The 27917-nt window shown below is 34.6% G+C and overlaps 1 protein-coding gene across 1 annotated transcript; it reads right to left on the bottom strand.

Annotated features, from left to right (window-relative positions):
• Nucleotides 1–3802: 3802 nt before the first annotated feature.
• On the bottom strand, nt 3803–24118 carry LOC137627856 (NADPH oxidase 5-like). Its single transcript, XM_068359276.1, is given in 20 exon segments — nt 3803–4484; nt 5405–5470; nt 5968–6171; nt 6293–6502; nt 6937–7097; nt 8175–8332; nt 9209–9331; nt 9532–9814; nt 10697–10791; nt 11377–11542; nt 12203–12360; nt 13042–13205; nt 15294–15490; nt 16087–16275; nt 17053–17279; nt 17894–18104; nt 19383–19494; nt 19496–19534; nt 20489–20609; nt 23879–24118. Coding segments are annotated over 20 exon segments (3180 nt in total). The 5' UTR covers nt 24043–24118; the 3' UTR covers nt 3803–4352.
• Between the last annotated feature and the right edge of the window lie 3799 nt (nt 24119–27917).

The following is a 27917-nucleotide window of genomic DNA, read 5'->3' as shown; positions in this document are numbered from 1 at the left end:
TGCTTAATCCACCTGCTGTTCTGGTGGATTTTCCATCTTCTCCCTCCAGTTGGTGCTCTTTGCAATCTGCTTTCCCTTAAGTTTTTTTCTTGCTGTACCAATAAATGCTCAAGTTTTATATGGTGGGGCTGTTTTTCCTTCTATGCATGAAAACCACCTAAGCTGATTACATGTCCAATGTGGTTGCTAATCATTTTGGTGTCATCAACATGATTGAAAAGTTCAGGCTGTTTCTACATTGCTTGCTACCCTAGATGTGCTTGCAGGCATCAAGGTTGTTGCATACATGATGTTCCTTCCAATACTGTTTTACAGTACTGGTACTGGCATTTTCGACTATCTCTGATTCTTACCATGGTCACCGCATTGCTTTGGGTTTGCAACTGATCTAATCCTGTTATGCAACTTATGTCATGATTATTTCCACATCTGCTGTGTAAGGGAAGCTTTTATTCATCGCTGTTCTTCCACTTAATACTGAAACAGCTGTGCCTAGTATGTCTGCCATGTATCTTATGCCGGATTAGCTACAATTAACTTATTACTGCTGATCCTGTTGTTTAGGACAATCTCTACCATGGCCAGCTTTAAATCTTTCGTGCATTTGCTGTCTTCAGAACTTGAAATATCCTCATTAATTTGCTACAGTATTACAGGTTGTATTTGTTGGGGACTCCTACTTTCGTGGAAATGGAGAAAATTTTTAAGCAAAAGGTTGGAAAGACAATTCATGTTTCTTGGCAAGGAGTGTTTAGCAGATTGTCTTTTGTGTTGAGCAATTTCTTCTAGGCCAGCCAGTTATTGCCCCATCACAAACTGTTCTCCGTTACCTACATTCTCCCTTATCCTTTTCATACTGTATAAGACATCAGGGCACAACCAACTACCGTTGAGAGCGCTGTGCCTGATCAGTTAGTTGCCCTTGGTTTGAGGATGAAGACGAGGCAATCAGACAAGACAAGATCTTACGACTAATATCAGATATTCAAGATTTCCTGCAACTCTAGGACTTCCTTCAGTTCCCGCAGGCATGTATTGTCACCAATTCTGGTATCTTGTCTTGAATTAGTCAAATCCTGTAAGGGTTTTCATCCATTGGAAGGAGGAATTATGTACTGAAGCAAGGAAAGGAAATGGAAGTCGCGATCCTGGTTTGATTGCAGTGTGTTTTTTCATCCATGCCTTGCCTTTTTCCATAAAACAGTTACGCTATGAAGTAAATGTTTAATGATCTTAGAAAGCAGGATGAAAGAGCACATAGAACAAATACAGCTAGGGTCTGAGAGAATTCTGCAAAGGCTATTAAAGTAAAGCCAACAGTGCACTACTTTGGGTAAACTGACAACACTACCCCCTCAAGGAGTACGGCTCCCCATGCAATCTGCTTTGCCTGCTCTGTTTTTTCTGCTGTACCAATAAATGCTGCAGTTTTGCTAACTGTTGCAGCTGTCTAGTATGCCTGATAAGCATTTTGGTTTCAATTGCATATTTGAACCATGTTCAGGCTTACCTGATAAGCATTTTGGTTTCAATTGCATATTTGAACCATGTTCAGGCTTAAAGTTGTCAAGACTTTGTGTATGATGTTACTTCCACTCCTTTGGTAGCAGCAGGTTCTACTGTGTCAGCAGTTCTTGCTACACCAGCTAATCTGCTTGTACAATTGGTGCCTGCTGTTTTTTTTTTATGGGCATTTATATTGCCATATTGATTTTTCCATCTTTCTGTCATGCCATTATTCCTAGCCGCTTGTGGTACTCGAACCTAAGATAGTCTTAGGCCTAATCATCCTGTGGAAAACATCAGTAGATCTCAACCAACCACCATTGAGATTGCTGTGCCTGATCAGTTATTTGAAGATGATGGGTCACAATCAGACAAGCCTCAAGATCATATGATTAATATATCTTGTGTATCCAAGAATATCTGCAACACTAAGATTTTCTTCAGTTTCCGCAAGCATGTTTCTTGTAATAATTTCTGGTATCTACACTTCTTTCAGTTCCTGCAGGTATAAGTTTCTTGTCATAGTTTCTGGTATCTTGTCTTGACTCAGTCAAATCTTGTTCTGTAGGGGTTCCGTTTCAACAATTACGTACATAGTCTATGGTTTCTCGATATTTAACCAAGTCTTTCAATAAAACTACCCAACTTAACTCATTCTAAATTTCACTCTTAGGAGTACTTTAGGTACTCCAGTCAAGTCTTACAAGTGTTTAGAAATACTACCAGATGGTTTGTTTGAATACATGCTCTTTGTAATTTCATGGAGAGAACTTTTCCTGTGCTCAACACAAAGCACTCCTGTGCTGTAAGATGCCAAATTCCTGTCCTGAATTCTGAAGCTTGATATTCAATGAAATCTTATATACTGGTGTGAGGATACGGTTTTAAGCTCTTATTACTGTAACTTAAAAGGGAGATCCTTCATTGAATTGTCATGTTGAGTCGAGTCTCTTCACTCCAAAGGAGAGGAGACCTACAATGGGAAGCAGGAAATCTGCCTCTTAGTAGATAACATGGATAGTAGCTTTTTGAGAAAATTAAGAGGTGCTGCTGGAGTCTAATTTAGAAAAGTGTTTCCTAACAATTATTCTTATAAGATGATGGTAATCCAATACATAGGGATGAATTTGTTGAGGGAAGGAAGACCATGACTACATCTTATCTGGCTACTATACATGGATATACTTAGTACAAGCAACATTAGAACTGGAATAATACAATATTGGAAATATTACACCAAGATGACATTCGGTTATGAGTGTTATAGATTATGCGAGCCTGAAAAATGGACCTAGTATTAGAATGTAGGTACAAGTAATTTGTTGCATATATTTACAATTTAACAGGGTTACTTGTTCTAAAAGAAAAATGAGCAGAGCATTATTTTCAAGAAATAGTTGAAAGGAATAAGTACAGAGAACTAAAATAGACAGCAATATAATAAAATATGGTCTTTATTAGCCAAGTCCTATGAATACATATATAATCATATATACAAAAAAATTTATACATCACAGATTTGCTAACTCCTAATAATATACTTACTTGATTTCACCATAAACTGGTAGGTGGTGGTGATACCATTCTTAGAGGTATTATAAATAATTCATTTTGTTTTTTTAAGAGGCAAAAAAAAAAAAAATATAACTAATATACCAATATTGATACTGAAAGAAGTAAATATTTATAAATCTATAATAGTATACCTGAATATAAAAAGATTTACATAAAAATCACACTTGCTAAAAAGTTATATTTTGACGTATCACAAATAGGCTACATTGATTAAAATCATCCTCTTGTATTTTCTCTTCATTACATAGTCTTCAATACTATAGTCCATTTCTTTTAGCGAGTCATATTTGCACCGACTCGCAGGGGTACCCCTTTAGCTTGGAAAAGTTTCCTGATCGCTGATTGGTTGGACAAGATAATTCTAACCAATCATTGACCAGGAAACTTTTCCGAGCTAAAAGGGCACCGTTGCGAGTCGGTGCAAATATGACTCGCTAAAAGAAATGGACTATAGTGATTAGGATTCGTGAAACTCAAAATTCACGTCTTGTCATCTTGGTAATGTACCAAAGCTGTGAAAATGGAAGTACTGTATAGTACGATATTCTTTTTGACTTTGTACAGTGTACTGGTCTTCCTCAAGACTTCACAAATTGGCTAAAATTTATTGAGAATAGTTCAAGCATAGTAATTTTTGCATTACTAAACTAATAAATCAAAATGGTAAGCAGGCTGTAGTAAGAGGAACTGTAATCAACATACAGTACTGTACATAAAAAAAAAATTAAAATTTTGCACACAAAAGCTTACTCTTTTTGGTGCATGCTGTTCCGTTACCATACTAACCTAGCATATTAATGTAACTATAAGGGCTATTTCTAAAACGTTCATTACAATTGTAAGTACACATACATTCGAGAAATTGTATAAATGTAAAAAATATAACTTACTAGCACTACTGATTCACTTCTGCAATTAAATTTGTGCTACTTGTGACCAAATATGCTCACTAATTATCAGTTCTTTTTTATCAATTTTAAGTCCCTGATCTCGAGAAACCCTAAAATGGACAATGAAATGGTCTTCACACATTAAATTACCTTAAAAGTATTGACCCTCATTTCAGACAGATTTTGTCACTTTCTGAAAAGAAGACAAATTTTATTCTTAAAAAACTTTATAAATAGAATATTTCAAAAGTAGCATGCTAAAAGTTTACTGGTAATTCTTCATTTAGGTAAAATCTATGGACAGGAATTAAGTTTCGACATTGGTCTAGAGGGAAAAAAAAATATAAATCCTCCTTACTCTGCCATCAATTCCTTAGGAAACTAGAAAATTTCCTTTCTAAATTCAAAGCCATACTCGTCGCACTTGTATCGAAGTGTTCGACCTAAAGCAGGGGGTCCACAGTAGAATACGGTGATCTTTCCTTTTTGCTGCTTCTGCAGTTGTTTGAATACCTGAGAAAAGAAATAAAAATTTGACTCGCAAACTCTGGTTACGCAAACTCTAACCAATGAATATGAACTGTGGTACTACAGGATTGACAGACAAAGTATCACTAACTTTGCACATTGAGACTAAAAAGTAACAAGAACAGAATGGTTAATAAGCTGAATAATTCAATTATCGCTTAAAAACTGATTAATACATGTAAAATATTTGTGGCTAGGGAGCAATCTTTCAGAACACCTTTAAATACTCTTACTAGGCCTCATTAATTGAGTAGGATATACACCCATTATGTACAAGTAAGAGTTATATTACTAAAACTTTTGTGGCGTTATTCGAGAATTGTCATTAATGTAAGTTCTCGTGAGTACATTGTACCTAGCTTAAAATAGCTCATTTACGAATGACACAATAGCTGCCTTCGACTCCAGATATGGAAACTCATTGTTACTGTATCAAAATATATTTTTTGTTTGGTGTAGACTCCAGGATAACTATACTTGACAATAGACATACATTACTGTATTTAAAGTTGAAGGTTCATATTACAGAAACTTAAGTCTTGAGAATGCCTCCTCTCAGCATCTCCTTATTTACTTTTTCCATGTACCTGCTTTAGTTTAATGAAGCTGCTAACGGAAACTATGACTGATTAATAGTTTCCATCTACTACTGATTATTGTGTCACTGGATATCATGTGCTGTTCCCAGCAGTGTTACAGTAAAGTTTGTATACAAGTGCAATTACTGTACTTTAGTATACCCTGTATATGTTTTATATACAGCACTTTTGTGCAAGGTTGGCCTAGTCCAAAGAGTTCACACATATGATGATAGAAGGCAAAATATTTTTGCATGAATATCAAAGAAGTAAATATTCCATTTGGCTAAGCTATTTCAACTTTTTACAATTATTATAATACGTTACCTTATCCCAGTTGGGTCTTCCTGCATTTGTTCTTGTTTTAAGTCCTGTGATGAGATCCCTCTTCTCCTGTAATTATATGATTAATGTTACATGTGCAGATATAAATTCTCAATAATTTACTTTCCTTCAAGATGAAGAATCTTATTTAAGAATATGTAAAATCTAATTATAAAATAGATAATTAGTGGACCCCAAGCCAGAACCAAAGTGAGTGCAATGTTTTCATGTGTGTACATATGCATGGCAATAAAACAAAAACACTAGGTGATATCAGCTACCTACTTTCACAAATTGATTACTACGCTACATTGAATGCATAATAGGGTGTAGCAATAACATTCATATTAAAGTAGTATTTCATGAAACTAGAGAGGTATTAAATGACATATCAAGCATACTCACAGGTCCTGTTCTAAAATTAGCATCTGTAGAAATGTAAATATATAGTGGAAACTTAAGTTTTCAAAATGAGCTAATACATAGTACCTGGTATCATGGTTTCCTGTATTTTTACAGGCTACATTGCTTACAGTATCAATACTACATTATCATTCATTATTTACCTTTTCATGTAGCAGATCCAAAGCTAGTTGTAATCCTACTGCTTTCATATCAGTTTTTTGCAAGGCAGAGGTAATGTACATATGCATGTCTAGAAATCTTTCTAGCACTCCCCCTTGCTCTGCTTGTTCTATTTCCAGCTGTGATAACAGATTCACAAACCATTCAAAAGATCTCTGATCTCTGTTAATCCAGAAGAAGTCGACCTGTTAAGTTAAGAGAAGCAAAATAATAAAGTACATTGCATTTAATTAGTGAGAAAAAACACAATCATATTGCAATGGTAATTTTGTACATTAAAAACCACATGTAGATTAGCAAAGTTACCTTCTTGAGATTCATAACAGACTTTGGCAAGTCTGATGTCCACGAGTGCGTACATTTAGGACACGTGTGGCGAGCTTTCCAGTACTTGTGCATAATTGACTGTAAGATTGAAGCGAAGGGTGTAACTCCAATTCCAGTTGCAATAAGAACTGCATGCTGAGCATGGAAAATGTGGCTAGATGGAGCACCGAAAGGACCATCAACATAGATCTGTGAAGAAAAACAACATTAAGAGTTACTGTTCTTGAAAGTAGAACAAACTATGATAAATAGCACTAATGATACTTCTGAATTATCAAAAATTTCTTGAAAAGAATATCTTAACCCTTTTACCCCCAGGCTATTTGGAAATTTCCAACCCTTAACCCCCAAGGGTTATTTTTTATTCAAGCACATTTTGCAGTATATATTTTTCAAATTGCTCTAACAGCATTAATTTTTGTCAGAGAGGTCAGGTTGGTCTCATTCTCTTGGAAAATGTCTGAATTTTCTCAAAAAATTAAAAAAAAACAAAAACAAAATTGTAAATAGCATTTTTTTGCAGGGACGTACCGGTACATCCATGGGGGTAAAGGGATGTGTTTTGTGAAATGTACCAGTACGTCCTTTGGGGGTAAAAGGGTTAAATAACATAGGATACATACAACAAGTGGCTTTCCAATTGCACATCCTCCGTCTGCAATGATTTCTTCTCGTCTACTCTTTCTTCTCATTTGCCTTTCCTCCTGTCTAGATATCCGTCTTAGTTTTGCATCTTGAGACTTCTTACGTACTCTTCCTTCTTCTGCTGCTAGAGCCGAAGTGTCTGTTAAGGCAGGAAAGTTATACAAATCAAAATAAGTTTTTAATCAGTATTCAGTAATGCACATTCAGTAAATTTAAAAAATACCCTTATTAACACTACACAAGATAAAATAAGTAGTTGAAAGTATAGAAAAGCTAAATAGGTAATGTTCAGCTGTATAAAAGTTGATAATTTTGAGAAAAAACAATATAACATCCAATTAGCATAATTGTGAGGCATTGTATCTTTTTATAATTGTTTTACAATAAAATTTAGAGCTCCATAAAGCCAGATAAAGTTTTTTGGATGTGTGTTGAACCAGAAGTCTCATTCCAAAACCACAGTCCTAAATTTTCACCTGGGATGGGAATATTTTACCTAACACAAAATTATATTAAACCTTATAAATCCAAGAATTTCCCTTGACATCATTATTATTATTATTACTAGCTAAGCTACAACCCTAGTTGGAAAAGCAGAATGCTATAAGCCCAGAGGCTCCAACAGGGAAACCAGCCCAGTGAGGAAAGGAAACAAGGAAAAATAAAATATCTTAAGAACAGTAACATTAAATATTTCCTAATTAAACTATAAAAACTTTAACAAAACTAGAGGAAAAGAAATAAGATAATAAAAGTGTGCCCGCGGGTACCCTCAAGCAAGAGAACTCTAACCCAAGACAGTGGAAGACCAGGGTACAGAGGCTATGGCAATACCCAAGACTAGAGAACAATGGTTTGATTTTGGAGTGTCGTCCTAGAAGAGCTGCTTACCATATCTAAAGAGTCTCTTCTACCAATACCAAGAGGAAAGTGGCCACTGAACAATTACAGTGCAGTAGTTAACCCCTTGGGTGAAGAATAATTGTTTGATAATCACAGTGTTGTCAGTTGTAAAAGGACAAAGGAGAATCTGTAAAGAATAGGCCATACTATTTGGAGTATGTTTATGCAAAGGGAACATGAACCGTAACCAGAAAGAAGGACCCAATGTAGTACTGTCTGGCTAGTCAAAGGACCACATAACTCTCTAGTGGTAGAATTTCAAGGGGTGACATTTCTTTTAGTACAGTAATTCTACTATGTACTGTATACATACCACTGACATTAGGGACTGCTATTGTGATGCTGGTTAGATCGTCGTCAGCATTTTTACCCATTTCTTCACTGTCTGTATCCCCATCAGAACCACTGGTGCCTTCTTCTGCATCTGATGGTATATCTAACGTGATAACCTTTGGTTTTCGACGAATGTACCTGGAAAAACAAATAATGTACTGTACTGTTTCAACTGTCCAACATTAGCTAGGGAAAGGGTATGAAACCTGTAAGGAATTGAAATAAAGTAAGGTGTTGGAACCGTGCAATTATTGCTATGCAGTATTAGCAAGAGGATGAAAAATCTTAACAAATAATTGTTATTATAGTTAATTTAGCCAAGGAAAATATAAAATTTAAACATACTGATGAAGCTTTGTTATCATGATACGTTATATTGTACATTACTGTACAGTGTTTCATAGCAAGGAATTTTTAAGTACTGTACATTGTAAAGTACAGTATTAGCAATAGGAAAGGTTGGAAATTTTCAGTATAGAAAAAAGAAGAGTACTGTTCAGTAGCATCAAGGAAAGACAAAAATTGTTCATTTAAAAAGTAAAACTTGTTACACAATTATAGTATTAGCAAGGGAAGACAAGAAACCATCTAGTATTAGAGTAACACTTGTACCAGTACAAAACTGTATTATTATTCTAGTATATATGGTAGAGAAATTTTTAGTATTATATAAGATAAAATCCAAAATGAAGTACAGTAAGAGTTTAGTACACTAATAATAAAGTTAAAGTTAGGAATCTTTAGGACCGAAAGAAAACATACACCGAGATACTACATATAACTGTACAGTATTAGTGATAGATTATGTTAGTTCAAGATAGTAAAACATTTCACAATAAACCCATTGGTGTTATGGTACACACTAGCAGGGTTAGACGATCTCTTCAGGACAGGAAGAAACCAGACAAAACAACATTGAATTATTACACCCACTAACTATTGAAGCTACTAATTTCTGAAATTACCCATTGGCTTACAGTACTCCCACAATATGTTATGAACGCATTCTTGTACCTGAAACTTTTAGCAAAGTTCTCGTTAAATTCGTAGTTGCCTGCCAAAACCTCACTCTGGGCCTTTTTAAGTGCCCTGTCAGAGAATCTTCTTTCTGTTGCTGCACGAGTCTGGGGCCTTAATCTAAAATTCAAGCACAGCTCAATTATATTAACCATGAACTTCACCACTTTTACATATCATGATGGTATTTTGGTGCGTTTTCCAAATATCTAAAGAACAAAATAAGTGGTACTCTTACTGACTTGCAAAGAATTTTTACCCTTTAACGAACACCTAAAATAAATTATGACAAATGGATAACATCTTGGGCTAACACTTACATGCCATTTCTGTCTTGGTTTCTAAGGCGTTTTTCTAAATCTGGAACAGATTTAGATTTCTCCATCTTTTTTCTACCAGACTTATCATCAGGGGTGTTGGGTGAGGATGATTTTTCAACAGGTACAAGTGCCATAGGGTTGGTGGGGGTAATATCTTGACTGGAGGTAACAGTCCCTTCTCTTTCTTCTTCTTCTTTATCTACTGTGTTACCATTGCTATCAGGTTCAAATGCATGGTTAGTAATTCCATTTCTCCGTACTGAGGCAGGTTTGCTAACATTTCCTGAAAATGTATAAGATTGAAAATGTCATTTTGACAAATATAAACATAGGACATCAATAATTTGTTAAAAGAAGCTTCACTAAAATTTTTACAGGGATTTTAAACAAAGAAATGACACCGAGGTGATGTGCAGAGCTGGAATGGGTGCAATAAAATATGGTAAACAACAAATAATAACTCATGGCAGAATTAAATTTAAAGCATGAGACCCAAGATCCATTTCCTGAAGTATGTACACATTTTGAATGATTCTGCATATAGATATTCATTTATTTTTGAGCCATATGAACCAATATTGTGGCCAAGAAATTCATTCGGTACAAAACTATAAATGAAGGGAAAACCTGTAAGTTGCAAGTTGAAAAGAGGTGGGGCAGCAAGATGGAAGGAAAGAAGCCAGAAAAAAAGGCTATAAAGGAAAATACAGCTAAGGACCAAGGGAGCGGTTTTAAATCACTAGTAATGCTTAGTGTGCACCTTGCGAGATGCTACAGGGTCTTTCTTATAGTGACAGGGATGATACTGTAATTTAGAAGCAATATGACAGTCATTCACTTTATGGTACCAGGAATCAGAAGTACAGAAAGGTAACTTTATTTAGTCATTATTTTTCTTCTCCCAAAACGTACCATTTCCATGGCTGGTGGAGTAAGAAATTACTGTACTAAATGGCTTTCATCTGATGTCACACAAATATCTTGACTACAAAAGAAAAGTACTGTACTGTATTCTATGGCAAGTGTTTTATGATAAAGGTAAACAAATTTATACCATCAATTATCAAACTATGAAATATGAATTTGCTATCACGAGCTGCTCAAGCTCCTGAACATTTGCAGGCACTTGAAAAACTCGACTGAAAACAACAATTATTCCTCATACCTGATGGAGTCTCAGAAATGGAGCCGATTCGTGGATTTCCCGTTATGTGAGGGCTACCTCCTTTCTTGCTTAAGTCTCTGACATCATCCACTCTCCTGATGAAAGAAGCATTGAGCAATTTTATATAGGTGATAAGCAAGTCACTGATTATGAGGCAATGGACCACAAGTATGTATAATCAATAAAGGTAACCCAAAATTTCATTAATCAGTAGTGATTAACGTAGAAAGTTACATTTTCTCTGCTAAAATATGAAACTTAACTGATTTTGTTTCCAGTTATGAATGGTAAAGAAAGAGGTCAGACTATCAAAATCTCAGACTAATACTTGTTTGTATAAAAGATATATATTGCACACTATCTGCTCTCCTAAGAAATGATTAAACAAAAATAGAATTTTAATAATAATTTTGATTTTTCAAAAACTTAATATCAATTATCTCTGTCCTTCAAGGTACATAATAGTGCCACAGAGAACATTTTACAATCCGGTATACATCACGCTAATTTGTCAATTTACAGTATATACAGTATGGTCATGCTTAATAAACCCATATTATTGAATGATTAAGGTTTTTGCTTAAGACACTTTCATATGAAAATAAATTTACAGAATATGAAATTAACCCCAATCAAAAATCACCCAATTTTGCTTTTCTAAATCATTGATGTCTACTTACAACTTCACAGCACTTCCATCGTGCATTATGATTGATGTGCACTGATCCTGTCCATTTACTTTTAGTTGACATCGCTGTAGTTCACATTTCTCCTGTGCTTTTTCAAAATAGCTGTACAGTCTGTTGGTCCATTCTCCTACAGCACGGATGTGGAGCCACACTTCGTCTGATAAAGGAATAAGTAAATTTTACCAAATTAATTCCAAATTGGGTAATCAAGAGCCACACCATACAAAAATTCTACTAGAGATTAATTACAGACTAACTAAAATGGAAATGAATAATAGGTTGGTTATACAGTATAGTAAAGTACATTGCTGTAACAACTGTTCAAAGAATGCCTTTATAGCTGGGTAGCTGAGGATTCAAGACCAAAATCCCTGGAAGGATGCCAATCTAATTTTACAGCTAAATATTCCTGCAATGGGCAGCTTGATATTTCTCCATTTAAAAATGCATGCTTAAAAGAGCTATTCCCTAAAATCACCAAATACAGTACACTGTAGGCTATACAGTGAAAGTAGCAGGTTATTCACTATAATCACCAAGCACAGTATACTGTATACAGTGGAAGTAGAAGGATACATATGTAGCAAACTACAGGGTAGAGTCAAGATATGATAGTTTACTTATTTACTTTACTTAGGGGCTGCTTATCTGGTCCTGTACAGCAGGGAAACCCTACTCTCTACAGGGCCTCCACAATCGTTTTATGGCGTTCATGCGGGAGCATTTAACATTTAACAATGAGTATTGCTCACTTACTATCATATCATCACTATCGAAGCACTAGATGAATAAGAAATTAGTCACAAGTATAACTCACCATCCTGTTCTGGCGCAGACGAGATGGTGAAGGGATGCCATTCATATTTTGCAATTGCTGGAATGTTGACAAAGACATAGTCACCGGGATGGAAGTGGAAGTTCATGGGTCGCTTAATAACCAGGTGGATAACTTTGGATGGCAACAACACTCCAGTGCTTTAGTGAAAAAGAAAGTCCAAAATTATGGTATACAGTTAGAAAACAGTACTTTGGGAGTTACAGTATAAATCATGAAAATTCAAGTAAAAATTTATCTACTGTTTGTAAAATGGAAGGAAATGAGGGATGTTGCTAGTATTGTTGCATGACTGGAAATAGGGATTAAATAAGAAAATTTTAAATTATTTTAATTTCAGTAACCATTTCATTTTAGAATGGAAATAGAGTATGAGTTCTGATGACCAGAATTCATTGTAGGAAATACTTATGTAACAGGAAGTACATCCTGATAAGTCAGCTTTTTATTTTATATCATAAAAAAAAATATTTGAAACTTGATGAATAATTATAATTTCCTCTATATAACACTTACCATTACAATTTACTCCTATGCTGGCATATGGAAAGCATAATTTACAATAAAATATTCAGTAAGGAATGATGAAGATTCAAGCTTAATCATAAATATGCCAGTGCCGACAATTGATCTTGATGAAAACTAAACATCCTACCAGCGACACATTATTTTTAATCATAAATTTCTCAACGTTGAATACAAACATAATGAATCGCTTATATTTCCCAGTTTTGGCATTAAATAAATTAAAGATTTCATAAAGTATATTCGACCCCAACCTTGATGAATGACTTTATATTTCCCACATTATTTTAAATTACCTGATGTAGGTTTTTCCTCTCCCAGTACGCATTCGGATGGATCTGTGGATTCTTTCTATGAGGAAGATGATACCTGGAGCAACAAACCACATCCAGAAATTTGGTCCATGGAAAATGGTTAAAATGAAGAAAACTATGTAGAGCAAGTGGGTCCAATAAAACACCTGTAAAAAAGGTCAAAATTAACATACATTTTTTACTGTACTAGGCTGTTGCCAACCTTAACCCTTTAACCCCCAGGCTATTTGGAAATTTCCAACCCTTAACCCTCAGGGGGTTATTTTTTTCCCAGCACATTTTGCAGTATATTTTTTTTTAAATTGCTCTAACAGCCTTAATTTTTGTCATAGAGAGGTCAGGTTGGTCTCATTCTCTTGGAAAATGCCTGAATTTTTTCCAAAAATTATCAAAAATATGAAAAAAATAATTTTTATAGCATTTTTTTGCAAGGACGTACCGGTACGTCCATGGGGGTAAAGGGATGGCTTTTGTGAAACGTACCAGTACGTCCTTTGGGGGTAAAAGGGTTAATTTATGTACTGTACTTGATATATCGAATAAATAAGCTACTGATTTAATCAGCTGAAAGCAAATGTCTGATTTAAGGAAAAATTCATACACTATGAAGTTTACAAGCCTACTTAAATACAGCATATTATTCAGTCATAACAGGAGACCATCCATTGATATATTTAAAACTTCTACTACCTATGAGAACTTCAGTAACTTATAAAGAAACTTCAAGGATTAAAACCAGTCTTCTTGTAATAAAAAATCATTCTCATCAAGTTAGAAAAAAAAAGATACAACGTAATTAATAGATATCACACCCCAAATTTCCGAAATCTAATTTCCACATTACTGTTACCATATTCTTTTAATGACCAATTAATCTTTTTTTAATGACCTAATTACAGTGAACTGGTCTTAGTTGGAGCCATTAGGCTTCTCCAACTAGGGTTGTAGCTTAGCTAATGATATTTCTGGGTCGACCTGTGGCGGCCGGTGAAAAGGGGGTCCTTCTAATATACCTTTTCTGATAAAACCTTCCAATTATACCAGAGAAAGATAAAAGCATGGAATGCAGAGGTTACTACCCTCGCGCGAGCACCTTGTGGGTGTCGTGTATAAAGCAAAGGCGCGTCAAAGCCACTATTCACAGGCTGTCTTCCATTTAGTTAATTCCTTCGTCAAAGGGATGGGCCGATACAGAGGCACCAGCTATGCTACCAGAGCCACGCCACCCACGCCCCGACGCGAGCGCCATCTGAACAACATCCTTCTAATTTGGACTTGCTAGCGTGTGTGTATATTGTTGTACTCTCGGCTTTTTCACTCTTGTGGATTTATTTCGTCATGATATTATTACAAAAGAATTCCAGAAGAATACATCTCCAATTACAGTCATGTAGTCAAAATCTACTAGAATAAACACTTCCTCTCGGTGAAGACTCCAAATGACCTACCATCAATCAATCACCATGAACCAGCTATGGTCAACTTTTGTTCCTACTGTAATCAGAGGAATATACCACTTACAGTCAGGTAACTTGTTTCCCTTGTACTGAAAGAGGTGGAAGAGAATTGGATACATGAATGCTTGCTAATGATTCAAACTCTTGCATTACAGGCAAGTTGGCTAATTATTAGTTTAGCCAACTCTTAGAATTGAACAAGCTCATGTTCTCATTAGTTTTAATTGTTCATAAGCATCAAATTTAATTGTCGGCGAACTAAAAGTGGATGGTGCTGAGGAGGGGAGAAGGTACATAGTAGAAAAAAATTATTCTACCTACATAGTGTTAACCCTTTTACCCCCAAAGGACGTACTGGTACGTTTCACAAAAGCCATCCCTTTACCCCCATGGACGTACCGGTACGTCCTTGCAAAAAAATGCTATAAAAATTTTTGAGAAAATTCAGGCATTTTCCAAGAGAATGAGACCAACCTGACCTCTCTATGACAAAAATTAAGGCTGTTAGAGCAATTTAAAAAAAATATACTGCAAAATGTGCTGGGAAAAAAATAACCCCCTGGGGGTCAAGGGTTGGAAATTTCCAAACAGCCTGGGGGTAAAAGGGTTAAAGAATAACCACCCAAATAAAATTTTATCCATATAAGGTGTTTACAAAAACTACCCAAATCAATCTCATTCATAAACATTTGATTTTCTATCAACTTTAAAGAGGATACAATAACATTAATTTCCTCCCTGCCTAAAATCCTAGTTTAAAAAATCTTTTAGACTCACTTCAAAATATCCAGACTTTCTGACAAATGGTTGAGAGCATATCACCATCAATGTCAATATGACCATAAGGGCCACACCTGTTGGATTCGCTATGCCTTCGATCAGACCGAACTTTCCTGGCTTCATTGTGAAGAGCCACTCGGCAGCAGTGTATGTTATGTTGTCAGCTGGGCTGGGATTGGGAGCAATATTCAGAGCTGAGAGAGAAAGATAAAATTGAAGTATAGTAGATAGTTTTTATTACCACAATAACATAACTATTTAAAAAGTTATTTCTGGGTCGACCTGTGACGGTCTTTCTCTGGTATATTTGGAAGATTTATATCAGAAAAAGAGTAAAGAAGGACTTTTTCACCGGTCGTCACAGGTCTCTCCCCAGAAATAGATTTTTCCTTCGTCAAAATCCCTTTTATGAACATACATTCCAAAACAAGACTATATGACTATGAATTTGAAAGATTTTTAACCTATTAAATAGAATGCACAAGGCCATTAGCGAAATAAAATTTGTAATATAAACAAGAAGACAAGGCCATTAGCGAAATGAAATATGTAATATAAACAAGAAGGGTTACTTCATCTAAACAATTAATTATATACACAAATAAGAGTGATGTATGGAACAATTGAACATGGATCGGCAATAAAAACAACTTTCTGTTCAGTGATAAAAGGAAAACAGTCATATGCATTTTCGTATTCCTCTTCTTATAGTGGATATATCTATTTCTTACTCCCCAACTATAAATACAGCAACAATACCCGAAGCAGGACGTCTAATAACCACACTTACGGAAATTGATGCAGTGCATAAGTGTGTGGATGAATGAAAAGATGAAGATCACCCAGCCACACAGTTTGTGAAGATAAAGATGCTGATCTAAGGGTAAGATTGCAGATGCTCCCATTGATCTTAGGTAAGTTATGCATTGTCGTAGAATCAACACCAAAACAAACATGCAGTTGAAGTTCAAACACTGACCTGCAAAAATGAAATTAATGGTTATTATAAATTCAAAATCAATTTCCAAATTGCTAATTGTACAGTACCAATTTTGTTACCTTAGAAAGCTTTTATAAGGCCTCTTAATCCTTAGGTTATATATCTTTACGTAATAGTTTTTTTTTAATATAATGCAATATTTATTGCAATAGTTATACTGTACATCTAATTCTAATTCAGGTATAGTACTGGAAAACATATTTGTTTCAATAGTTATAAACGTAATTCTAATTAAGGTACTGTAAGACACCAAATCAAAATTTCAAGTGTGTACCCATGGTAGAATTTATAGCATGTTGCTATAATCAAACCCAACATTATTGGAATCACTGGTGTGCACACAGATCCTTTTTTTATATCCATAGAAGTTTTTAAATCAGTATGTGTACAGTGTTGTCAAAATTTTTATCAGTACTGGATTTTTGAGCGCACTCGAGCATTTTCACAAAATGTAAAATTTTTATGCCTGTACAAATAACTGCATAAAATACTCTTGCATAGAACACATGAATTTAATATCTGTAATAAAGATGAAGTCATTAAATGCCCAAAATATACTTTATTTTAAGGGTTGCTTTTCTGGTCCTATACTGTACTGCAGGGGAACCCTACTCTCTACAGGACCTTCACACACATTTCATCTTATATATTCCAGGGAATTCAGCATTTCACACTGCATATTGCTCGTTTACTGTATTGTCAAATTCACATAATCGAAGCACTAAGAAAACAATTAAGTCTTCAGTTTCCACTTACCACAAGCTCTAGCAATAATATAAAGCCCATTCTGATCCTTGAACTCCACAGCACGAGAAATGAATAGACCAAGATTAACAGCGATATAAGCGAGGAGAAAAGACAGATAGACGTAGTTGTTTTTCATGTAAGGCAGACTCATCTGGTAAGGCTTCAGTCTGCCCATACGGTTCTTGACAGTCTCCTTGTTGCTACCCAAATTTGGAGGGACCAGCCATCGATCTATGCTGTGGTAATTATAGAAAAAACATAAGAGTATTTTAAAGTATTTCTTTTGAAAAGATAAAATATGAACTTAATATATGTACACTACAGTACAGTACACCACACAAGACTTAATTGAGATCAAAAGGAATTATGCTAGATAATGGTATTCTCATCTATTGCTAATTGTATAGTATGCTATTTAATAAATTTTATATCTATCTATCTATCTATCTATCTATCTATCTATCTATCTATATATATATATATATATATATATTTATATATATACATACAGTATATATATATATATATATATAATAATATAAATAAATATATATATATATATATATATATCTATATATATATATATATATACACACATATATATATATATATATATATATATATAATAGTAATAATATATATAATAACAACACATGTATACATATATATATATATATATATATATATATATATATATATATATATATATATATATAAACTTCCTCCATAAACATTTGTGATTACAGCATATACTGTATACAGAACTAAACTAAGTACAGTACTGTATATTAACAATCTTACCAGCAGAATGTAGCAAATTCCCCATCTTGAAAATTTATGCCACCCATACCTGATGGAGAGATTTTCCAGGAGTCCATTATGCTTCTCCAACTGGGCCTTGAGGGACTCGTAAGTGATGGCTCCCTGTCTCTGAGTGTCGGCATCTTCGAATAAAGCTAGGGTCAGATCTTCGATTTGTTCGTCGCTGAATTTCATGCCGTTCTCTTCCATGCACGCCTTCATCACCTTCTGCAGCTCGCTTTGTTGGATCAGTCCGTCGCCTGAGAATGGAAGGATTAGATGGGATAGGATTATGAGATATAGGCCTCAAGCCCAAACACTGGGGCATCAAAGGTCATTCTGCGCTATGCTGTTAAACACCTTTGGCTTGTAGCATCCGACATCCCAGCTAAACTAGTAATAATAATAATAATAATAATGATAATAATAATGATAACAATAATAATAGTAGTAGTAATATATGATACAAATTAATCAACTGTATCCATACACTCACACCATTTGGTATCATTTCAACATATAAAACCAATCACACTTGGAATGATTTAAGAAATAGTTACTGGATCCTTTTGTTCGAGTTTGATTATTGATAATTCAGTTAACAGCGCCTTTTCAAGTCACGGGATGATAAGGAAACTGGTTATTGGATGCTCTAGGCCTCGAGTTTAGCTGGAATTATTAGCGATACACACTGTATTGGAACTCTGGTTAACTGGTTTCACTGCAAAATATTTTAATATTCGAGCTCAAGTTGAAGATCAGGCAATGGAAATTCGATATCAAGCACAATGGTTATAAGTTATTTGATGTTTTGAATGTCAAAAAGTAAGTCGAAGATTGTCGAAGTCTTCTTAATACATTACTGGAAAATTAGTTATTGGATGGACGAATTTCCAATTGAGGCTTAGCTTCTAGTAATGAAGTTTTGCAATTGTAATCAAATCTCGATTAAAAACTGGACACTTGGCTAATGGATAAAAGATCTTATGACTTTATGTTAAAGGCTGAATAGTCGAGACTTTCTTAGGGTAACGTTGAATTGATGGTTATTGGGTGTTCTGGGAAGTTAAAAACTAAAGATACAAAAGGAGCTTCAAATCGAGCAATATGATCTCTTGATGAAGTCACTCTACTACGCTTATATGAAATTCTTTTATAATTTGAAAAGTATTGACTAATCGTCAACAATTCTGAATATCAATACTATTTTGCCATTTTCAACATGATTTTGTGTTTCATATGACACTGAGAACTGTAAGCAAAATAAATATAATAATATTTTGCAGAATAATATCTTCATGCATTATAATATATGAAACAGTCATTGCCTACATAGTTCATATCTAAATTTCTTATGCCATCAATAACAAAAAATTACTTAAAACTACAATATTTAGTTGCAAATAAAAAAATAACTAAACAATTAGCTTTTAGTTATCTCTTACAGTGATTTAATATTTACTTCATAATCCTAAGGCTGGTAAAAGATTTTAATTTTCGTTATAGTTTTTTTTTCGTGGAGAAAGCACAATACCCACCATCTAAGTCGTAGACCCTAAACAAGAACTTAATCTTGTCATTGGGCGACTTCCCAGCAAACTGGTGCATGGCATCCAGAAACTCTGACAGGGAGACTGTGCCACTGTTGTCCCCGATCAAAAATTTGGAACACCCTCTCCGCGAAAAATGACTGAAAAAAAAAAAATGTTTAGAACATAATCAATAGTGGATAACAGGTCCATAATTGCAATTAATCTAAATCTTCTGAGGAGGGAATTTTCAGAATTTAAAGATGAAAAGGGAGAGTTTTCAGAATTTAAAGATGAAAAGGGAGAGTTTTCAGAATTCAAAGATGAAAAGGGAGAGTTTTCAGAATTTAAAGATGAAAAGGGAGAGTTTTCAGAATTTAAAGATGAAAAGGGAGAGTTTTCAGAATTTAAAGATGAAAAGGGAGAGTTTTCAGAATTTAAAGATGAAAAGGGAGAGTTTTCAGAATTTAAAGATGAAAAGGGAGAGTTTTCAGAATTTAAAGATAAAAAGGGAGTTTTCAGAATTTAAAGATAAAAAGGGAGAATTTTCAGAATTTAAAGATGAAAAGGGAGAGTTTTCAGAATTTAAAGATGAAATGGGAGAGTTTTCAGAATTTAAAGATGAAAAGGGAGTTTTCAGAATTTAAAGATGAAAAGCCTATACAGTATAGTAAAGCAAGATAAACTCTCGCAATTACAGTACAATTGAACTCTCTCTCGGCGAAAAATGACAGAAAAAATAATAAATATGTTTAGAACATAATCAATGGTGGATAACAGTTATATATTTGCAATCAATCCTAATCTTCTGAGAAGGTAGTTTTCAAAATTTAAAGATGAAAAGGCCATATACTAAAGCAAGATAAACTTTCGCAGTTACAATTCAATTTCCTAAAAGCTCAAGGAAAATTTTTAAATTAAATTAAATAAATGGAGAAAAATATTTTACTGCATATATAATTTATATATATAAAGAAAAAAGAAGCATACCACCTTGCTATCTTTATAGCCATTCGAGAGTTCAAAACTCAATACTTCTATCAGCTGTTGTGGTTAAACTAAAAAAAACTAAGTGCAGAGTTTTTTTTTTTACCATTTAATGTAATATAACTTACATTTCGGGAGTGTACGATCTTCTTGAAGTCATCGAAAGAGAGTTCTTGCTTGAGACCCAGTGCTTGACGAAAGAGTTGTTCCAGCCATTCCAAATTTTCTCTCGTGAAGCCTGTCCTGGGACTGGAATAAATGAAAACTTTATAAACTAGTGCACGCGACCCTTCAAAACTGACTGCTGAATAGTTAGATAGATATGCATACACACGTATACACGTACAGTATACTTCTCGGGGTAACCCCTCTCTGTGGCCTCTCACCAGTCAATGACTACTCTCCCTCCCCCTACCCGAGGGACGGGGAGAGACCCTGTGGTATACATCTCGCAATGCCACTGAGCGAGACTGGAAAGATTTATATAGCCAGATAAAATTTGTTCTTTATTATATAGGGGAAAATGAAGCATAAAAATTACAGAGTAAATCAGAACAATTTCGAATGAGTCAAACATAAGTAAAACAAAGGAAGAATTTGGACGAAAGATTTAACCCATTTAAATATTTAGACCTTTTGAAACTTAATTAATTAAAATAAACTTTCAAGTACTAACCGCGGTAAACCACACATGATGCAGTTTTTTTTTTAGACAAGAAAAAGATTACAACGATATCGCAAAATAAAATTTAAGTTCCCTTGACCTAATCAAAAAGGACGATTTCATATCAATGCCGGGAAATAAGCAAATTCGTTATTTTAAACTGGGCTAACAGAGACCGTTGTCATCTTAAACTAAGGCTAAGAGAGACCGTTTTCATTTTAAACTCTAAACTCTAGGCTAACAAGAGACTGTTGTTATTTTAAACTCTAGGCTAACAGAGACCAGAGAGGGGTGACTAATTCATGTGTCTCCTATACTCTTTCTGTAGCTAGTTTCTTTGATTACAAAAGCCAATTCCAATGACATATGTGAGAGGCACCACTTTCATCCAATAAATCTTCTAATGAACTGAAACTCTGAAATGCCATCTACCTTTGACTTGATATTAATTTACTTCACTGGAGTTATTACTGCATTAATAATTCAACTACCGTATAATTCATATTCATATTTCACCAAGGTTTCAGATTCAGGAATACAGTGGGGGTTATTATAATTTCAACTGGAACTGTGTCTTGACTTCTTTTGTATACTCTTCTTTTCTCTCTCTCTCTCTTTCTCTTTCTCTTTCTCTTTCTCTTTCTCTTTCTCTTTCTCTCAGAAACACTTCAATATATTATTTCTATATAATATGAACGAAACTTATTATAACAATTACAACCACAAAACAACACGATATAAGCGGTTATAAACAGGACAATATAACCATAATTAAAACGCTTAAGAGAACTTAACACAATTGCATGTTAAGTGTTAGACAGCAAATTACTGGAACAAAATATTAGATTATAATTTTCATGATTAATAACAAAATATTACCACACGGGTTAGCCTCCGACATTAATTTTGGATTAGAATGTTTTTCGTTTTTTAAGTTACCATACTGTACCATATACATGGTCGGGCAGTGCCGACATCGTAGAGGCCATAGAAAAATTTGTTCTCAAGGATGAACCTGAACATCTGAAAAGCTCTGCCAATTTCAGTACAGTTGTGTCTTAGTCTGGCCGAACCTGCTGGTGATTTGAATACCTGTAAATGTGTGTGTGAAATGTTGAATGCTTTCGAACGATCATCATAAAATGACTATGGAGGTCTTTTAGAGAGTAGGGTTCCCCTAGTGTATAGGACCAGAGAGAGAGAGAGAGAGAGAGAGAGAGAGAGAGAGAGAGAGAGAAATAATAACTTTTTAGGGGGAGAAGGATTACCTTATCGATGTCTTCATTCTAACCACGATAATTGATGTCACATTTTTTTTTGTATTTTCTCTTTTCTCTCTCCCCACTTGCAATCCAAAATAGTCGACCGACCACCAGGTAATGAACTATCTACTTGGGTTTAAGAGGACGAGCCGTCTAAGTCTCTCATTTCACTATTTGGCTTCTCTAAAATGATTGACGAAGTATCTGATGCCATAACCATTGCGGTCAATTTGGCGTCAATGACCCGATCAGTTATGACTTAGTCTATCCAGGGGTTACACTCTCACATACTATTCTACGTGTTTTCTTATGTCCTTTCCTCACTGGGCTATTTTCGCTGTTGGAACCCTTGGGCATATAGCATCCCGTTTTCCCAGGACCCACTGGGAGAGGGTCCTGTTTTTTCCAACTAGGGATGTAGCTTAGCTAGTAATAATAACGATGATGGAAAACAAAAAATTATAAAAAATAGAATAATTGACATTTCACTGTAGTCTCAGAACTAATGCCTATTACTTGGATGTAAGGTTTCGACTTCCTTCTTTAGTCGTGACTTTATTATGGTAAATTAAGGCGTTTTTGTTGGAAAAATGCTGTTCAGACCAACTGGTAATACTTCGATCATTCTGAGCACATGGAAGGATCCATCAGATCTCAAAATACCCATCACTCCAGAATGAATATATATATATATATATATATATAATATACATACATACATATATATATATATACATACATATATATATATATACATACATATATATATATATACATACATATATATATATATACATACATTATATATATATATATATATATATAATATACATACATACATATATATATATATATATATAAACACACTATTTTGCGTTAATGTTTTATCTACCATACATTGATTACTGCATTGTGATTCTTATCTAAGTTAGCCTTTTTATGCTCGCTGACGAGCAGGCCTTAATGTAATCTCAAAGGTGAATAGGACGGAATCTTATCCACCAAATATCTATAAAAGAAGAAGAAAAAAAATGGAGAACTATTTCAAGTATTAAACAATCTTAATAATTTAACCAGGCAAGGAATAGTTGCAGATTAATGTACTATAATTAATTCCTTTCACGATATATTGAACTTCGTATCATTCACACTAAACTCCTATGGTTTACTGGTAGTTTCCGTTTTTTTTTTTTTTTTTTTTTTTTTTTTCAGGAAATGATGGCAAAAGTACAAAATGTATTTTACACAACCGTGTCCATTTGATAAAATATAAAATTGTCGTTACGGAAATGGTGAAAAGTTTATTAAAAATCAATAATGTGAGATTGGAAACCAGAAATTTATATTAATTTCAAATTATAATCTCATTTCATTTACCTTGTATTACATACATTTTCCAACTAAATAATTCAAGTACACATGTGTTTAACGCTATAACTATGGACACTATTTTACATCACACACTTTTGCATAAAGCAAAAAAAAAACAAAAAAAAAACTTTTACGACGGAGGTCACGACATAAAAAAAAAAATAATATTAAAAAATGCAGCCATAAAAAGATAAAGAAAATAACATCTAGGAAACCCTTACCATCCTTCAGACATCTGGGACAATGTCTTCATTAGAAGTTTTCTTCGTGCATGCTTTTTGTAGCAGTCAGAAATCTTTGCGCATAAGCTATTGTTCGCGTTTCTCGTAAGAGGACCGCACTTGGCACAGTCCTTAATTGTGTTCGCTTCTACGTCCACGTTCATTTTGCGATACTGATCTTACTTTGATGAGATCAGATTGATGGTTAATATAGTTCCAATTAGGGTTAATTTGGGGGTTATTTTCAAAATTAGTCTTCTACTTGCTTAAGACTATTTAGGTTATCTTGAAATTTGGTAGAGACGTATTCTTGGTTTCGGGGATTTTTGTAGACTATTTCGTTGTTATAAACGCTTAGCTTTACCACAATTAACGTATAAATACTAAAGTTTATGATAATTAGGCTATAAATACTTAAATGAGACTCGGGTAAATTAATCTTAAATCAATATAAAATGCTTTAAATGAATCAAATAATTCTAAGATTGGTCGATAATATACAGATCAACTAAGGCAACGATTAATTAAATCACTTAAACACAACACAAAATAAATAAATAAATATAAATGAGACAACTATGGATGATCACTCGCAAGAACACCGAATAAATTAAGAATAATTAACAACGCCCAAGAACAAGAGATCAACACTATAACGCGACTTTCTTCAGGGCTACTTGTAATATGTCGCCGCTCTCCGCCTTGGGTCTTTTACCCCGAATGTGCTCGACTCCACCAAGAGCCGATATTTAAAAGGAAGAACGCCCGCGAACCTGCCATGCTGATTCATAGCACGGACACGTTTGTTTGTTATCAGTTATTAAAAAAAAGGGGAGGAATACTACCGGATGTTCTAAAAGATCCACGCTGATAGAGAGAGAGAGAGAGAGAGAGAGAGAGAGAGAGAGAGAGAATTGTCAAAGATTGCCCGGTCCTTGTAGCCAAGCACGGGCTCTTACAATTATGCAGAGAGAGAGAGAGAGAGAGAGAGAGAGAGAGAATTGTCGAAGATTGCCTGGTCCTTGTGGGCTAGCACGGGCTCCTTGCAATTATGCAGAGAGAGAGAGAGAGAGAGAGAGAGAGAGAGAGTTGTCGAAGATTACCTGGTCCTTGTGGCCAAGCACGGGCTCTTGCAATTATGCAGAGAGAGAGAGAGAGAGAGAGAGAGAGAGAGAGAGAATAATCGAAGATTGCCTGGTCCTTGTGGCCAAGCACGGGCTCTTGCAATTATGCAGAGAGAGAGAGAGAGAGAGGAGAGAGAGAGAGGAATAATCGAAGATTGCCTGGTCCTTGTGGGCAAGCATGGCCTCTTGCATTATGCAGAGAGAGAGAGAGAGAGAGAGAGAGAGAGAGAGAGAATGTATTGGATTTATGAATTTGATCATAAACACCAGCGAAGGGGCCGGGGAGCCCATCTAGCACCGGGTTGCGACGTGGGGGGGGGGGGGGGTTAATCCTGCAGGGCATGAAGATGCAAATTGTAAAATGTTTGTATTATAGGTTAAAGGTGTCTGGTTTCGTTAACAGTTTTCAACAGAATAGATGCTCATCAGAACGTCAGCCGGCTAGCCCAACTTCCACAGTGGTGCCTAACCACAGTAGTGGCCTCCCCAGTAAACAGCTTAAACTCAAGGTCCACGGCGGGGATCGATCTGCTGCCATGCGAATGCTAGGCGAGCACGTTACCACTGTACTAGCCAGATGAAAGAAAGGAAGTAGGAAAGCTAAAACGGGGTGAAGCCGAGGGGACGAATGAACCTCACAGAGAGAGAGAGAGAGAGAGAGAGAGAGAGAGAGAGAGAGATTCTATTTATGGCCTGGAATTTGTGGCAAGACGACACTGAATAAAAACTATAATGATATAAAAAATTATTTCAGTAATAATTGAAAGTTTCCTGATCAGTACAGAAACAGATAATTACTAATGCATCATTAATGCCATGGTTTCTTGCCTCATTTGTAATTTAAACAGTTTTTCCCCTTTCTACCTCTACTTAATTTTCCTCTGCTTCATCCTTTATCTTTACATTCCTAAATGCATTTCACAAAATTTTATTTTTTAACCTACTATGTTATTTTATTTTCGACTCGTTTCTTCATTTTCAACTAGTAAGTATAGTCTTTATAACACTCCAAGTCTATAGTATCTGAAATTAATTATAAATCCTTAAACAATATCACACAATCTTTTAATGAACCCGTTTTATATAATTCTAGCTGTCATTTTAGTCATTCTCATTTTACTTTTTTAATTGATTCACGAACTCTTCACTTTAAAAAAAAAAAAAAAAAAAAAAAAAATACTGACAGGTGGTTGATAAGTTTATATTCTTACTTAACTGAATTAATACTACCAACACGGATGTAAGATGAAATAACACACAATATTTGTTATAGGAATTTAATATTCGAATATTTTGACTTTAGATTGGTCTCAAGACGTGGGAATTAAAAACATAACTCCTTTATCATTGAAACTTATTTCTTGGTGCAAAACTGGGACGTAAACAGGAAATAAATTAATATTGCAATGAAAATATTAAATTCGTGAACCAGTGACCCATTTTGTGAGGAATTAGCGGAATTGACTATGTCCATCTTAATACAATTAATCCCGACACGGATTCGAGTACCAATAAATATTCATTGTTGTCATTTAATAATACTTGTTTAATCCTAGATAGATTTCATCCTTATCGATCATACGTCATATTAAGGGTTAAGATCTTAACGGATTTTACAACAGAATCAGACCATAATAAAATTAATTCTCTCTCTCTCCTCTCTCTCTCTCTCTCTCTCTCTCTCTCTCTCTCTCTGTTAAATACAAACTATCTTCCATGATATAATTTTCTTTAAATAATACATCAGTTATGTATAATCCACAGGCTTTCCTATAAATTCAGTACTTGATTAATAGTCTCTGACTTATCGAGTAATGTGGCACCTGAACTATGCCAGACTATAGAAAAAAAAATGAGGAAAAAAATAGGGCTCTGTAAAGGAAAACCATATAAGAGATATCAAACATAAACCTATACAATTAAAAAAAGTAATTTTATTAGTTTCTTCTCATCGAAAAAAAGTTATACAATATAATGTTCATTAACGAATATTGACAAAATTATTATATTTCAATAGCAGGTTATGGAATGTAAACAATCATGTCAAGACCTCTCTGTCTGTTTGATGGCTCATAAAAAGTTTCAGGAAGAAATATCTATGGCAACAAACCCATTAATCTCTTCGCAAAATTACAACAGGATATAGATGTCATACGTCCAGCAATATACTGTAGTATCAAAGATAAATAAAAAATAAAAAAACCACTCAATCACCATCAATACAATCTCTTAACTAATCCAACAAATCCAATTCGGATTACAAGGCCCCATTCCTCGTTTTCTTACGAGTATCTAATCACGTACGGTTATCTCAATTGACGTCAAGCTCAGTTAATAACTCGGAACATTATCGAGCATGATCAGCTAGCAATAAATCAAGCAGATACATGTGACGTGCCAATACTATATGCGATGTTTTAGTATTTGGAACCACATAACAGACGCTGAAAAGGATATACTCCTCACTCAAGGGGTTAATTACTGTACTGTAATTGTCCAGTAACTACTTTACTCTTGATAAGGGTAGAAGAGACTCTTTAGCTTTGGTAAGGAGCTCTTCTAGAAGGGACACTCCAAAATCAAACCATTGTTCTTTAGTCTTGGGTAGTGCCATAGCCTCTGTATCACTATGGTCTTTCACAGTCTTGAGTTCCATTGCTTAGAGTACAATAGGGCACGCTATTCTATTAGTTTCCTCCTCCTCCTATTGACGCAAACAGGGTTTTAGATTTCGCCAGTCGTCTCTATCTTGAGCTTTTAATTCAATACTTCTTCATCCATCATTATCTATTTCGAGCTTCATAGACCTTAGCCATGTAGGCATGGGTCTTCCAACTCTTCTAGTGCCTTGTGGAACCCAGCTGAACGTTGGTGAACTTATCTCTCATGGGAGTGCAAAGAGCATGCACAAAATA

The sequence above is a fragment of the Palaemon carinicauda genome, chromosome 35, assembly GCF_036898095.1.
Source record: "Palaemon carinicauda isolate YSFRI2023 chromosome 35, ASM3689809v2, whole genome shotgun sequence".
NCBI classification, from domain to species: Eukaryota; Metazoa; Arthropoda; class Malacostraca; order Decapoda; family Palaemonidae; genus Palaemon; species Palaemon carinicauda.
The sequence above is the reverse complement of the archived record's forward strand: the minus strand, read 5'-3'. Positions and strand labels throughout refer to the sequence as shown.